The sequence below is a fragment of the Ischnura elegans genome, chromosome 12, assembly GCF_921293095.1.
Source record: "Ischnura elegans chromosome 12, ioIscEleg1.1, whole genome shotgun sequence".
Classification (NCBI taxonomy): Eukaryota; Metazoa; Arthropoda; class Insecta; order Odonata; family Coenagrionidae; genus Ischnura; species Ischnura elegans.
Window position 1 is genome coordinate 79358828 of NC_060257.1, and position 11841 is coordinate 79370668.

General features: G+C 37.5%; 1 protein-coding gene across 2 annotated transcripts; it reads right to left on the reverse strand.

Moving 5' to 3' along the window:
- Positions 1-391: 391 nt before the first annotated feature.
- LOC124169170 (dynein light chain Tctex-type-like) lies at positions 392-8257 on the reverse strand. Of its 2 annotated transcripts, XM_046547681.1 has the most exons (4): positions 8096-8257; positions 7867-8013; positions 7585-7756; positions 392-669 (listed from the first exon to the last, which is right to left on the reverse strand). In XM_046547681.1, exons 2-4 carry the CDS (start codon positions 7900-7902, stop codon positions 521-523), a joined length of 357 nt encoding a protein of 118 aa, XP_046403637.1. In that variant the 5' UTR covers positions 7903-8013; positions 8096-8257; the 3' UTR covers positions 392-520. The 2 variants fall into 2 exon arrangements, with proteins under 2 accessions (XP_046403637.1, XP_046403636.1); XM_046547680.1 differs by having other exon boundaries at positions 7867-8257.
- Positions 8258-11841: the final 3584 nt, after the last annotated feature.

The window sequence follows — 11841 nt, forward strand, 5'->3', positions numbered from 1 at the left end:
CACAATTCCACAAAATATCGCCATCCAAACTTAAATTATTTGAGAATGCCAAAGAGCTATATCAAAGAGAACTGAGAATCGCTAGTTACCAAGCAACAAAAATAAACGAACAGATGCCGAAGAACAAACCCTCGTATTGTGTGTGCCTCAGAGTAGTGTGTGCAAGTTGACGTCATACATCGGAAAACAAGAAGGTCGCGTGTTTCGGCACAATTCCAGTTTTGAATAATTTAATAATAAATAATTAATCAACGATATGTCCTTTCGACGTAAGATTTGAAATTTAGTGTTTTGGCTGGTACAGACTTTTTGTTTCAGTTTCCCGAAAGTGAACAAATACTCTAATGTTTGAGATTAAGCCAGAAAAAACACTCTATAATGAAATGTAATGTTTGAATTTTATCAATCTATCATGCATTTATTTGATAAAGCAGGTGGATTTTTTTTGGGTTTATCCCTGTACAAAATTGAAGCAGTCAGTAATAAACGGGGAATTCAATTGGAGGCCCGAGTTGTCGCTCTATATGGAGAGTCCGACCACGTTGAGGATGCAGTGCATGGTCTCGTTGTCCCATCGGAGCGACGAAATGCCATCTTGCGTCGCTTCCCAGTAGCACGCGGTCGACGAGTGGAAACCTGCGCCGTTGCGCTGCATGATGCTCACCTCCACTGCGAGAAAAAAATAGATAAAGATTAATTACGAAAAGAGGAAAATTAATAAAATAGCATCTAGGTTATTATCTCTTTCGTCTCATGCTCCGCCACGCCACGCCGAGTTTTACTTTTATTGCTAGTCACTGTTCCCAGCCCAAGGTAGTTTCCTTAATCAAAGAAAACGAAAGGCATTGATTGCGATTCCTTACCCACCATTAGTGTGTTCATAACATACAAATTATTTGGTTTTTAGAATTCCCAGTTTGGACGAATGTTAATGGTCAATTTAAACTCATTTGAAAAAGACCAGAATGGCGCCCATGCGATTCCACTCCACATGACGTCACATGGACCTAGATGCTATACGTGTAGATAGGATTTTACATCGTCTGAGATTACCAATGCATGCATGAGGCACAGAGCTCAGGGAAACATCTCTTAATAATCACCTATTAAGACTGCCTAAGGTCGGAAAGTTTCCTTCCTTTGATAGGGGAATAATAATCCTTATTTAAGCCAAGCGCTACCTGCTAGCAGGGTACTCTGCCACCTGGTAGCAACTTGAATCGTATCAGCGCTCAAAGCCTCGCTCCAAGGTCACCTCACACGGCGACAGCTGGAACCAGAAATACGCCACACGGGCTTTTCCCAGCATTCATACTCAGCCGTCGCGTTTTCGCGCGCTTGAAATTTTTCTCTTTTCGTTTAATCGCGAAATATAGATATCGTCAATTAAAAATCTAAGAGCGTGAAATGCGTACTCCAGGAGTAATAACCTTTCAATTTAGGCAATAAAAAATATTAGTAAACCACCCTATTTGACTGTCTACAGTGGGTTGCAAGAATTTTCATTGCAATTGTTGATATTCATTGGTTAGTCACAGTGTGGCAATAGGGAATAAATTAAGGGAAAGGGATATGGTGGGGGAGGAGGGCAGATTTTGGGGATTTATGCGTTTCAGAAGGCGAGGGGGAGTAATTTCAAAGATTTAGAAGCAGGTTATTGTCCGTCGAAGCCAGGGATTTTTCAAAAGTTTGTAAGCTATACTTTAGTTCAGTGATAATGGGGATTATATTTAAGTCTTTTCTGGTGTCCTTGTTCCGTAAAAACCGCAGATAGTTCAGGAAATGAAGCTCATAAAAGTGAAAAACCTTGCAATTTTTTCAAACTGAATGGATTTGCACAAAAATTTGGGATTAAACTAATTATACCCCCTACTTCAAAGTCTATATTATGCCGAAGGTCGCTTTTTATTTTTTAGGGGTGAAAACTACCCCTAAATGCTAAAACTTAAAAAATTGTATTTTAAAGCTAAATACATGTAAAATTTAGTTTAAATTATTTGTATAATTATTTTTTTATGTTTGGATAATAATTTTATGGTGTTTCAACCCATAATAATCAACCCTTATTGGGGATTAATGTAAAAAAGAATTTTCAAACCAAATCGATTTTCATAAATATTTGGGATTAGACTAATCATACCCCCTTCTTCAAAATCTATAATATGCTGAAGGGCGCCTTTTATTTTTTAGGGGTGAAAACTACCCCTAAAAGCTAAAACTTAAAAAATTATATCTTAAAGCTAAATACGGGTAAAATTTACTTTAAATTATTTGTATAGTTATTTTTTTGTTTGGAAAATAATTTTAAGGCGTTTCAACCCATAATAATCAACCCTTATTGGGGGTTAATGTAAAAAAAAATATTTACCCTATAAATATAAATTATTTATCACATTTTATCTTCTTATCACTTTCTTACTCCTTTTATTATGTATTCACTTTTTTCTCTCATGATTTTAATCACAGCACTGAAAAGATATAACAATAGGATAAACAGAACAAACTTCGTCATGGTAACATAAAACACTGTCAAACGGAGACTGTATGGCTTCCAGTCTTCCCACCACATGCATGCTCACAGGTCAATGTGAGCGAGAGCACACATACTCACATATGTGTATGTATGTATACATCATATGGGTATGTGTGTTTATTTTGTAGCAAATTTGAGTGTATCGTTATCTTCGAACGTAAAGTACACAAAGTATATGCTGATTATGAGGAATGATATACTCTGTATTGTGGATTTCGAATTTTTCGAAAATAAATTTGATGGGTATTTCAAACATAGCTCCTTTATTTTTTATGATAGAAAGTTCATTTAAATTGTATTTTGTAGGGTTTTTACTGATTACGAGGTCATGTGAATTAAATATTTTTCTCGAGTCATTAATTTTTAAAGGGGAGGGATTTAAGGGTCTAAATAAGGTGGAGCTCCCTTGGAAATAGAGGTTTTAATTATCAATATCTCACCAAATATTTATTGTATAGAAAATTAAAACACACCAAAATATTTGGAAATAAAGAAGCTACAATTTATTTCCCTAGCATTTTTTTCATATCTCCAGTTTTTTGGAGTTATTTTGAAAAAAAGAGTATTTTTAACAAAATTGTAGAAAATGACTTTTCACTTTTTCCTCCATTTTTTTCAAAATTTAGAATTGTAAATTAAAAAAACTTCTAGGATCAATTAACAATAGTTAAATAAAGAGAAATTCTGAAGGGCATTGGTCAATTTTGACTAGTGTAGTAATAAGGAGTTGTTTTCACTGATTTTTTCGTTGAAAAAAGTAGGGACTGATCTTATTTTTAATCATAACTCGCTCAAATTTCATGATAAAAACTTTTTTCCCCATTTTAAGAAAGTTTTTTAAAAACACTTTTAAACAGTTTGCATAAGTTTTCCTCGAAAAATACATTTTCCCGCTATTTTTAGCATATGACAAACAATAGATAACCATCAACAAGTTGCAGCTCGGTCCGAATTCGTCATAAAGGAAATATAAAATAATATTTTTATTTAATTTTCTACAAGCTAATGTTTAGTAATTAACAATTTTCTAATAAAATTAATACTTTTCAAGTTATTTGCCTATAATCGATTAAAAGCGTTGATTTTTTCGTCAAAAAACTGTTACTTTCAATCGCAAATAACTCGAAAAAAATTAATTTTACGCAAAAAATGGATAGAACATTTTATTCTTAGAATTTATTTTTCTATCGATTTCTGTTGTCAAAATATAATTAAAATTTTCCACCCCCGAGATGGGGTGGAAACCACCCCTAGGGTAAAAGCGCCCGTCGGCATGATATAGATTTTGATTCTTGGTATATTCCCTACTTATTGTGAAAATTTCAAGAAAATCGATTCAGTTTGAAAACATTGCAAGCCAAAATGCTTCATTTCCTGGACTACGATCTTTCTGATGATTTTATTTTCAGTAACTTAAAATTTTTAAGATGGTTCTTGCCGCCATGAGCCAGGCCGGAGAAGCTTAGGTTAGTAATGGCTTTCACATAACATTATACGGAAGGAGTTTTGTTTGTAAAGAATGTTTTGAGTTTCTGTGGAGCAGGGGACCAAGTGAATAAGTAGCTGCCATTGTTCTCCCTGTGGCAATGGTGAGATGTTACTTCCACCTCATTCTCTGGTACTGTATGACGCCCGGGAAGGTGGCTTTCTCGGATCGATGAATTTCGATGTTACCGTAGAAAATTGGTTCTCCTATTCCAGCCTTTGGGCGGCGCGAGAAAGTCACGTGAACACATTTGCGGGGGTTGGCAGATAACTTCCAGGAGTCGGCCCAATCTTAGTATTCATCTACCTGTCTTTGGAGCAGTTCCGCCGTAGTTCTAGGGTTTGAACCCTGGGCGATAATGGTTATATCATCTGCATTGAGGAGGGTTGAAGCGCCGGGAATGGTAGGCAGAGATGTTATAAAAAGTTTTAAAAGGGTGGGAGAAAGGATGGCTCCTTGACGAACGCCGGAGGAAATAGGAGCGGTATCAGAGAAGGAAGAATTGCATTGAACGAAGAAGGTGCATCGTCTAATGCTTAACCTTGCTGAAGTTCATTTTATCGTAAACTAGCAGGCCACCCGGCGTTGCTCGGGAAGGAGATTAGGTACCCAGAGAAGTGGAAAACTTGAAATTCATGGTCACATCAGTGCTGCAGTTGGGAACAAATTTAGGCGGTTCTCACCAAAATTTGCCAACAGATGAACAAACAATACATCCGGCCGCAATAAAAAGTCAAACTCAAGCTCTTATATTAGTTCCAAGTTGTGCCACGAGATAACTCTGAACAAGTAAATAATCATTTCCAATTTTTCTTTCTAAAATCCATTGGACAATTTACAGTTGGATTGTTTTTTACAGATTTAAAAAGGCAGTTTAACCGGTACGCTTATAACGAGTTTGGATTTTAGGGGGTACGCCGTACCGGCCCAACTACAGCACTGGGTCATGCAGTGGCGTGGCCCGGAATTTCCTTCGGGGGAGTCCAAAACCAGGGGGGAGGGGAAAATTTTGAAAAATAGGGTACTAACAATAAGTAATGGGTCTTAAACTAATATTTAAACTTTTCACAATCGAAAAAAAATAAATTTGTTAAAGAAATATTTTGTAAATTCATGATTTTTCAATATGTTATTTCTTTTATGGAGGAAAATAATTGTTTTTTTATATTTCGGGGGTGGGGGGGTTCCGGAGCCCCTGGACCGCTCCCCTGCCTCGCCACTGGTCGCATGGCAGTAATTTCAGGTAAAGGAATAAAGCAGGTATGATGATGGTATACATATGTTACAGAAAAAAATGGGAAAAATGATTTCCGTGTACGATTCCGTGATGGGATCAGCTTATACCCCTCACCAAACAGTGATCATTATGTGTGTCCGTTAGTGCGCAGGCCAAAAGCGTCGAGTGAACTCATACCCGAGAAAAATGGTTTGAATCAAGAGGATTAATCGTAAAGTGTAGAATCCTTTGAGCGTGTAAAGAGGTGTGTCTACCCATCAGGATGGGCAACCACCAAAGTTTTACGACCTGACGTAACAAACAATAATGAGAAAAGGACGGGTCGGACACAATCAGAACTAGCACTAAGGGCTTAGGAAGTATAATATGCACCTATTTAATAACTTTGGTTGCAATCCGTTGTATTTGTTTATATAATCCACCAATTTATTTTCAGTTTATTTATCCAATTTAGCTTTATGTAATTTTAGGGTTATTTATCCAACTAGTTCCGACTCAGAGTTTTTGCCTTCATGTACGAAAGGTACCTGAAGATAACGCATCTACATCGAAACTAGTTGTACCTGAAAAGTAAATAGGTGGAGTATAACAAAGGTTGTATTTTCATTTACGATACGTAATACCCTGTGATTCACCGCAGTGACGGAATTTAAGAGGGCTGCAGAGGAATTGGGGTCCCCCGTAATTTTGGAAATTTTTAAAGAATGGCAATCTTTAAGGTAGGATGAAGAGTTTTCGGGTTTCCAGCCGGGTCCAAGGGTTTTTCAGCACCGACGTTTCGAAGGCTAAGTCTGCCATCGTCGTCAGAGTGAATTTATGGCAGACTTAATCTTCGAAACGTTGGTGCTGAAAAACCCTTCGACCCGGCTGGAAACCCGAGAACTCCTCCCCCAGTCTATTCGCCGGGAAACCCTTAGATCCTTCAATCTTTAAGGTAGTTCCAGCAGGAAAGATTTATTGCACCAGCTTAAAAATTAATGTTAAAAAAATGATTGATGAATATCTAAAAGCTACTAGTCTGCGCATTTGAGACCTCAGCGACCGTTAACGCATGGAGGTTTTGCATACGGCAAAGGCGCTCCGTAAAGTGGCGAACCACCCCCCAAAACTCCATAGAAAACGACCTTAATCCGCCCCCAATCCACCACCAGGGTATTAGGCAAGGTATGCCTGGTTGGGTTGGGTTGGCTGGCAAAAATCTGGGACGATAATACCAAGTCTTTACCACATGCGTACTGCATAAGAAAATGACTTTAGCGTCAATTACTCCGTGCGATTAGTTTTGAAAATAAATTCCATTATTTAAAGGGGCAGAAATTAAAAAAAAAGCATATTTTACAATACAAAAAATGATCTTATATTTACCCAGTTGGCAGATAACAAAAGTTATCGAAAATAATACATTTTAATTGGTTTTTAAATGAATATATGGAGAAAATTTAAATTCAATAACACAATTGCCAAGTTATTTGATCAAAATCGTGTACTGCCGTGAAAACTATGAGTCTCAGATCATATCATTGTTTTCGTTTTTACTTTTAAGATTCTTGGTTTTCTCTTTTAAGATTACCGCATTATTGGTGATATGCCGCACCATTACTCTGGGAAGAAGCTGCCAGTATGGGTGGAAAAACGTCAGAGTTAGCGCGCGGTAAGAACTCCGAGGGTATCATATACACTGTGAAAAAGATTTTATCGTGATTGATTAACGAATTTTGCATTTACTTTGGCGAGTCCTTGAGGAACCTTCCATACTACCCAACTCAAATTAAAAGAAGAGTAAAGGGCCGGCTTTAGATGAAAAGAGGCCATAGGCTATTCCACTTATGAGCCCCTTTCACATGCCATTTTTTTGAGTTTGTAAAGTAAATGAGAGATAATAAAATACATAATTTTTATGTTTGTTTATTTGTCATCTGCGTAGAATTTCTCCTCCTTTTCGATTAGGTGTTTTAGTGTTCACTGTTTTTAGAAAAGTTTAATTTTTCTAGCAATTTGAATGTAAGCCAAAGAAAGAGATATGACTAAATCCTCAGATTAATAAAGATAAATAAAGATAAATTGCTGGCTTTTGCTCATTCGTCTAAGATTGGAACGGCCAAATCCCAGATCATGTGATGCGTGTTATGAGTCGGATTGGATGACTACGACGATAAAGTTAGTCATGTGGCGCTTATAAATATTTACATGTTTTAGTGATTAGAAATAACATCGTAGAAATCGATAGTTATATTCACACATCATTCCACGCTTGCATAAGATAGTACTATCTGCATTCGTTACGAATACTTTTTATTGAGTTATCTTTCATTACACTGTGGGACTTACCAATAAATTTGAAAGGCTTTTCCAGGGCAGCTATTCCTTGTAAACATCTTTCACCAATGTCATGCGCCCAAGATTTGACCTTTTCCTTTTCATAATCTTTTTCTTTCAGCACATACTCAATGCTTTCCTTTATTATGCTTTGAATTGTCTCATCCTCAGCCCACGGAGGTCCCTATCTTACAAAATCCACAAGTTATTCGAAAGGAGATGGAATTTATTACTTATCACAAGTAGTCTTCATCACAAGTAGTACTTATCACATAGTAAATATTCACTTTTTACCTTTCTCGTGTCATCTTCTTCGATAATGAATGACATAACGATGTCTGAGATCCGATTAAAAATGGTAAAGGCGAATTGGTCACCGATTCACTAACTAGCTACTTTGGCTAATGGACAAGGTGATATGCTTGCTATCTTGACTAAACCCTTGGGTAAGTAATTGATAGTTGATGCTTTCAACTTTTTGCGAAAATTATCAAATATAAAATGCTGAGAAATTTAAATTTACCACGGTTTCAGTCAACGTCTTTCAGACAGTGCTTTAGAAGTCTATTCTTGATAAATGGTGCATTAAATCTTGCCTATAATTATCTGATTTTCAGTCCGCTCCAGCCCTCAACCACAATGATTACGCACTTTTCTATTCCTCCCCGCGATACCATAACGGTTACTGTTCGTTCAATCACTATGGTTACGAATCAACATAAACAGTTGAGCATCTGTGGTGTATCCACGAGCGGCAGAAGGGGAGGGTTCGAATTAGTTCGGCGGCACTTTGCAAGCTATACGAACATTGAAAGAAACGGAAAACCTAATTTATAGTCGTGAAAGCTCAATAAATATTAGCCGTTAAATGGCATGGAGAATATTTGGAAGGTTGAAACGAGAACGAAACTCTCACACTGCAGTAGAAGCGCCATTTCAACGATAATATTGGTGTGGTATGTCTACTATCTGGAATACAATCCATGGAAAAGGAGTTCTGAAGCTCTTCAACCGATTTTTTTTTCAATGTTTCAGCCATTATTTTAACTTATTATGGCCTTCTAGGGTATGCTGAAATGGTGTGCACACAAGTTTGGCAACGAATAACAAAATAATGAAATAGAATTTAGATAAAATAATTAAAACAATAATTTCCCATGAGTAATATTCCGACGTTTTGAACAATTTTTTTTTAAACTTTAAAAACGTGTTTTAGCCATGTTTATCGCTTTAAAATCGCGAGAAAAACTGCTAGATAATAATAACTAACCATTTTAATGGCGTTCGGGCGAAACACAGCTACGGTTGCCCATACCTCGGAAACAAGTCGTTATATTGCAAGCATATTTGAGAACCTATTATAGACAAACATTCTTAATCTATTTTTCTAAATTTCAATTATCCACCTAAAACAGAAAGTGAACTAGAACTATCAAATTTGTAAAATGAGGTAAAAAACTGGGGTGTCGTAGACTCTCGTTTTTGATTGCGTTAATTAAATCCGCATCTGATCTGCGTCGATAAAAAATAGCTCAAGTGACTATAAAATCAGCTGATTTATTTTATGAGAATTTATTGATACTTATATTGACCGAAGTTGATTTTGAGATTTCCGGAAGGCGCCCGGAAGTCTTCGTAAACCGTAAATAATAAGCCCTGGACATGGGAACTGACTCGGTTTCTGAAACGTCGGCAGCAATGTCCACAATAACCCGGTGGGAATCCCGAGCAGCCTTCCAGGACGCATTATGCTTGAAAACAAGAGAGAACACGATACTTGCGGTTCTGTCGCCTTTCATCGCTCGCAACTGCCAGTGGACAACGAATTTAATCTTGTACATTTATCAAACTCCCTCCATGAATTATGCCATAGAGTAAGTATCTTCTATATGTAACTGGATAAGGAAATTAAACTCGTAAAAGCCAATTTACTAGCCGAAATTAAAGAAAATATTTTTATAACTATTGTTTTGAACAAAATCGAACTATTGCCAACACTAAACGTAGCGACCCTTTCTGCTTCAGAATATATTTTCATACTTGAGGAACGAGCAAATTCAAAAAAAATGCAAAACATTATTCCTCGCCTTCTGTTTAATTCTTCCAGAACTACATCAAAAATATTTTTGATTTACGATTTATGTACGTGCGGTGAGCCCTCCATACATACTTACTCTATGATAATACTCAGCCGGTTAGAGCTGGTACAGAAATTACGGGTGCGATAAAGTGTCTCCAGATAAAGGTCTTGAAGCGTGACGTCATAGTAGGTAAACTTCACCGTTTTCTTACGTAATCTTGATTTAGATTAATTTTTTTTAATCCTGAATTTGCGCATATTTAACATTATGAGGAACTTTTAACGACCTTAAGCAAAATTAAGCGGAAAATCCTCGTGATTTATTTGAAAAGGAAGAGTGAACCACTGACGATGGCGGATACAGATGGGGGCGCGCGCCCCCCCACGCGGGTCTGCCCGTATTGCCGAACATTGCAAAACCACAATTGCAACTTTTTTATATCATGAGATGGCATTGTACTTTACAAGTGTATAATTACTTTAAATTAAATTTTCTTATACTCTGCCTGTGACTTGATCATTTTTTATTACGATAAAAGTAAAGACAACTCAAGATATATTTTTCGCCCCCCCCCCCCCTTGAGTTTCTTTTGTACCTGCTACTGGCCAATGATGAATACGGCAACGACCCTAGGAAACGCGGCTAGTGTGTGCCCCGGAGAGCAGCTGGTTCCCGAGGGCGGTCTGGGGCAGGGATGCCGACTTACAAAAAATATTAGGGGGGCAAACCGGGGGTCATGCCCAGGGAAATTTTTTAAGTAGTGAGTTTTAAGTTTTTTTAAGCATTTTAGGAGAGTCGTATGATCAAAATTAGAACCCTGATAACTCGAACCTCGATACCTGGACACTACGGGAAAAATCGGCAAGCCTGACACATTTTTTCCTCACACCCATAAGTAATTTTTGAGGGGGCTCGGGCCCCCTTAACCCCAATGGAGTCGGCGCCCCTGGTCTGGGGTGCTTAGGGGCCCTTGGATGTGGCTTATGATTTGGCGCTCCATAACGGAGTATTCGGGGGTTGTCCCCCGAAAAATTTAGGAAATTTAATGTCCGAAAATGGATTTTGACGCATTTATTTTAGTTATATTTTATATAGTCTTTTTACACTAAGTATGTTTTAAATAAATAAACTAATGAAAACGTAGAATTTTATAATAGGGAAGTTACCTTCATCAAAGAAAACGAAAAGCATTGATTGCGATTCGTTACCTACCATTAGTGTATTCATAATATAAAAATTATTTGGTTTTAGGAATCCCAGTTTAGACGAATGCTAATAGTCAATTTTAACCTCTTTCGAAAAAGACCAGATTGGCGGCCATGCGATGCCACTCCACGTGACGTCACAGGGACCTGATTTCTATACGAGTAGATAGGAGTTTTACATCGTCTGTGATTACCAATGCATGCATGAGGCACACAGGTCGGAAAGTTTCCTTCGTTTGACAAGGTATTAATAATCCTTATTTAAGCCAAACGCTACCTGCTAGCAGGGTACTCAGCTATCTGCTAGCAGCCTGCATCGCAGCGGCCGGCAGCGGCGCACATATATCCTCGCCCCAAGGTTACCTCACTATGCGGCAGCGGGAACCATAGAATAACGTCACACGGGCTTTTCCTAGCATTCATACGCCGTCGCGTATTAGCGCGCTAGAAATTTTTCACTTTTCATTTTATCGCGAGAAATAGATATCATCATTTTAATATCTAAAAGCGTGATATGCGTACTCCAGGAGTAATAAAATTTCAATTTAGGGAATAAAAAATAATAGGAAACCACCCTATTGCAAAAAAACTTCGGTTCAGTTAATATGAAGGCGTGATGGAAGTATTGAACGTAGTTCAACTGCGAAAAAAATGAAGAATACTATCGCTGTGAGAGCTAATATTGAATTCCCATTATCCATAATATTTGAAGTTTTCCTCCAAAACTCGTTCGATTAATGGATTAATAATTATCACATGAAGGAAATAAGTTCCTAATGGTGAAATAAGGGGAGCTTGGTAGCCTAGTGGGTTGAGCGATGGGCTGTTAATGTAAGAGTCTCAGGATTCAGTTCCGGGTGAAGCCTTAGGTGACCTTAAAATAAAAATCCTCAAATAAACAAGTTGGCGCAGGGGAATGAACTGGCTCCCTCTACCCTGAATGTGTGAAATTCAATGCGACATGTTGTAGTCACTAATTATCC